Here is a 4,875-nt window from a genome sequence, read left to right on the forward strand (position 1 = left end):
CTTCTTGTTTACTTTCTTGAGTAAGAGGAGAAGAGTTGGGTCAGCAGAACCTCTTTTGTTTTTCCTAAACAAAGCTGCCACTAATACTTGACAACGATTCTTCTTGTCCGCCTTGAGGAAATTCATAAATGTTCTAATTGATTCTTCCATTATCCGAAGAAATGAATTTGAAGATATTCTCGAGCAAAAATCTTCCTGTCCTTTTCCTCATCCGAATCTACTCAAAATAAACAAAATGAAATGCGTCAATTTTTATATTAGTTTGAAATATTTAAAAACATTGTATCTTTTGATCGCCAATTTGGTATTTGGAGACGGGGACCAAAAAAGAAAAAAGATTTAAATTGCACACACTAACAGTGTAAAAAAGATTCACTATTATTATACTTTTATGTGTTATAACAAGTCATTTACATGCTTTGTGGGTTACTTATTCATGCATGTTATTACTTGTAAAAGACTTTAAGGGGTCGTTTGGTATAAGGTATAAATAGATATACTGATATAAAAATTTAATACCACCTTAATACTTTGTTTGGTTAACAAACTTTGTATAAGTTATCCCGAGATTAATATTAGTACCGGGATAACTTATACCTCGTATGGTGTGGGATAATTAGTGCCGGATAACTTATACCTTCTTCTTAGAAATTATGCAATTGTTATTTTTAATACAACATACAAACAGTGGATAAAAAACAATACCAGGATAATTAATCCCAGCATAACTTATCCCAGCATAAGCCGTATTCAAACCAAACGACCCCTTAAGTGAAGTATTAATACTGTAAAAATTCTTTAAAACAACAACAACAACAAAAATCAGTTTGATCCCAATATGTGGGGTCTGGGGAGGGTAGTCTGTACGCAGACCTTACCCCTACCTAATGCAGGTAGAGAGGTTGTTTCCAATAGACCCTCGGCTCAGGAAGGGCAAGAAGAAGAAGAGGGAAGCAAGGAAGGAAGGAAGACGGAAGAGAAAAAAGGGACAGATAAAGGATAAATAGTATCAAATAATAGCAACAGGGAATACAATACCTGAGGCGAACAAAACCACATAACGTAATAAAAATCTAAGAATATGAAGGGACATGCATGCTACTAAGCCTATCGGTGAACACTATAAACTACCTACTAACCTTCTACCTTAATCTCCGACCTCCACACCCTCCTATCAAGTGTCATGTCCTCAGTGAGCTGAAGCAGCGCCATGTCTTGCCTAATCACTTCTCCCCAGTACTTCTTAGGCCTACCTCGACCCCTTCTCAAACTCTCCATGGCCAACCTCTCACACCTCGTGACAGGGGCATTAAGTGTCTCGGGTCTATTATCCAGGGTAACGGGGAGATTGACGAAGATGTCACACATCGCATCGGAGCGGGGTGGATGAAGTGGAGGCTCGCTTCCGGTGTTCTATGTGATAGGAATCAAAATTTATACTCAAAAGAAAAAGGGCATACCTCGATATTCGGGAACTTGAAGCAACTTAGGAGCTAAGCTTCTCATCCTAGCATAAATCTCAGGTCTTTTACCGTGTTCATATGGCTCATTTTCAACATATCTTTGTAAAAGCACTTGAAATTGTTGAAATTGCTGAGCTATATATGCAGGACAACCTGGGTCCTCTTCATCACGAGAAGCTCTTAGGGTTTTGAAGTATTTATAATTCCAGCTCAGTGCTTCCCATGCTAAGCATACCTGTAATACAGAGGCGTATTCAGAATTTAAATTTGATAGGTTTAATATGTATGCTCTCAACGCTAAATCTATTGCACTTTTTCATTTATGGGTTAATAACTTGGTTTTATTGAAATTTAGTGATTTTTCATACATATTTATGTTCATGTTAAAAGTTGCGTTCAGTTGAACCTGTTGGGACTACAATGCATCCGCCTCGGCATACGTACCTGTGCTACATAAGCAGCCTCCAATTCATGATACGGGTTTTGTCGAAAATCCGATGATTTCCTGTTCTTTGTTGCCAATTTATAAACAATCCTGTCTGATATTGATCTTGGACATGATTGAATGGATCTAAGTGATTCTGAAATTGAGTTATTAACTTCATTAGTCTAAAATAAGAAAACACATGGAAGAATTTGGCTAATAATTGGAATAACCGATAGTAGATGATTAACTAAAGTAGGTAAACTCAGGGTGTTATCTAGTGGTCAATTAAGTGACCGCAAATTTTGAAGACTACAATTCAAAAAATAAAAGACATCTACCTAAGCTTTGCTAGGCAGAATTACACGATAACTATGTTACTGAAAAGTATTGTTGGACTTTAAGCCATTGGGCTTTAAAGTAGAAGAAGTGTGAATTGGAAATGGAGGGAAATAAAATGGAGGGAAAAATGAAAATTTGAAGAAGTGAACTTTTGTCTTGCACTTTGTCCCTCATTGGTGAGGGACAATCACATTTGTGTGCTTATATATAGAATCACTTCTTAAAGCTCTTAAAAGGAGTTGAAGAGAATGAACCCTCGCGCCGTAAGATTATTTTTGGACAAAATTTATTTAATTATTTAATAATTAATTAAATGCCAAATGAGAGCCTCTCTGACGCGGTTCTGCCGTAACCGCGGTAGAACCGCGGCAGGCAGCGTATTCTTCTGAAAAGGCACCTTTTCCAGACACCTCTTCTGATAATTGCCTATAAATTCTGAGGCAAGGCTCCATTTTCTACACACGAAAAACACTCTAGAACTTCTTTCTTTTTGAATATACTGCATCCTAATTCGCAGTCTCTCTCTCTCTCCAATTCGTAAGTGTGATTTTGCTCCGTTCTTTGAGTTCGCTGGGATTATTCCGTTTTATCCTGGGAGGATTTAATCCATTACCTTGGCAACTTGTGAGGGGGTTAAAATTCCTTAAGGACACACAAGAAACTTGTGGACTCGGAATATTTCTGATTCTCTACTATTTTCCAGATTTCTTTAATTCTTCTAACAGTTTTTTTTCTGATTTTGTGTTTTAACACAGTAACGCTCACAAGCTTAAGGAATTTTAAATACTAACGTTTCTGTGTTGAAACATATATTAAACTGTTATTCATATTTTGTATACTGTTTTGGAGACTAAAGCCTTCGTGCTTTCTACTCTAATAATTGTTCTGTCCGGTTTAAAGTATATAAAAACTTTACCGAAATAATAAACGTACGGGTTTGAAGTATATAAAAACTTCACCATTGTTACGTGTTGTATGTTTGGTTTGGTATTCAGTTTGAAGATATCAAAACTTCACTGATTTAACAAAGTTCTGTTGTGTTTCCAACTCTACAAAAAAGATGACGAACGAAAACCAACTAATGGAAATGTTGTAGGAACGGGAGCTACTGTTACGAGTGCTGCTGCCTCGTCAAGCCGTTCTACTCCTGCTCATGCTATGGCACCAGCAGAAAAATCCGAAAAGTTTTCCGGTATTGACTTCAAACGTTGGCAAATGAAGATGCTCTTCTATCTTACTACGTTGAGTTTGCAACGTTTCATCAAGGAGGATCCTCCGGTCTTGGCAGAAAGTACTCCGGATGATGAACGACTTGTTGTAACTGAAGCATGGAAACATTCTGATTTCTTGTGCAAAAACTACATTTTGAGTTGTTTGGAAGATGGCTTGTACAATGTCTATAGAGTCATGGAAACTTCAAAAGCAGAAGAAGTACAAGACTGAGGATGCCGGACTTAAGAAGTTCGTGGCTGCTAGATTTTTGGATTTCAAGACGATTGACACTAGGTCGGTCATAACTCAAGTCCAAGAATTACAAGTCATTGTGCATGACCTCCTTGCTGTAGGTATGGTCATAAATGAGGCCTTTCAAGTCGCCGCTTTCATTGAGAAATTACCTCCGTTGTGAAAAGATTTTAAGAACTATCTAAAACACAAGCGGAAGGAGATGACACTTGAAGACTTGATTGTGAGTTTGAGGATAGAAGAAGACAACAAAAATGCTGAAAAGAAGTCACGTGGGAACTCGACAATAATGGGGGCTAACATTGTTGAGGAGGCGCCACAAACCAAGAAGAGAAAGAAGGCTTCTGAACCAAAGAACTACCCAAGCAAGAAGAAGGTCAAGGGTAATTGCCACAACTGTGGAAAATCTGGGCATAAGGCCGTGGATTGTCGTGCACCAAAGAATGATAAGAAAAAGAAGAATCAAGCTAACATGGTTGAAAAAGCTGAAGAAATGGAGGGCTTGTGTGCCATGTTGTCTGAATGCAACTTGGTAGGAAATCCTAAAGAATGGTGGATAGATTTTGGAGCCACCCGCCATGTTTGTGCTAACAAGGAGTTATTTTCTTCTTATGCCCCCGCAGGACCCGACGAGACAATTTTCATGGGAAATTCGTCTACAGCCAAAATTGAAGGAGTTGGCAAGATTGCGTTGAAGATGACGTCGGGAAAAATAGTGACTCTAAACCAAGTTCTCCATGTTCCAGAAATTCGCAAGAATCTTGTGTCGACTTCACTTCTTGTCAAGAATGGATTCAAATGTATTTTTGTTTCCAATAGTGTTGTACTAAGTAAGAATGATATGTATGTAGGAAAAGGTTACCTGAATGAGGGCCTTTTTAAGCTAAATGTAATAGCAGTTCCTATCAATAAAGTGAATGCTTCTTCTTACTTACTTGAGTCAAACACTTTATGGCATTCGCGTTTAGGACACGTCAACTTCAAAACATTGCGAAAGATGATAAATTTAGAAGTATTGCCAAAATTTGATTGCATTAATTCCAAATGTCAAATATGTGTGGAATCAAAGTATGCTAAGCATCCTTATAAGTCCGTTGAAAGGAATTCAAGTCCTTTAGACTTAATTCACACAGATATTTGTGACATGAAGTCAACACCATCTCGCGGTGGGAAAAAGTATTT

General features: G+C 37.7%; 1 protein-coding gene across 1 annotated transcript in view; it reads right to left on the reverse strand.

The window, feature by feature from the left end:
- Window positions 1-4,875, reverse strand: part of LOC109221389 — an 8,525-nt gene continuing 3,650 nt past the window's right edge. Inside the window, exons 2-4 of the mRNA XM_019385873.1 lie at window positions 1,908-2,044; window positions 1,461-1,698; window positions 1-217 (exon numbers count right to left, since the gene is read on the reverse strand). Of these exons, the coding sequence (XP_019241418.1) occupies window positions 150-217; window positions 1,461-1,698; window positions 1,908-2,044 (443 nt within the window). The 3' untranslated portion in view covers window positions 1-149. The remainder of the gene's footprint in view (window positions 218-1,460; window positions 1,699-1,907; window positions 2,045-4,875) is intronic.

This window comes from Nicotiana attenuata, unplaced genomic scaffold (genome assembly GCF_001879085.1).
Source record: "Nicotiana attenuata strain UT unplaced genomic scaffold, NIATTr2, whole genome shotgun sequence".
Lineage (NCBI taxonomy): Eukaryota > Viridiplantae > Streptophyta > Magnoliopsida > Solanales > Solanaceae > Nicotiana > Nicotiana attenuata.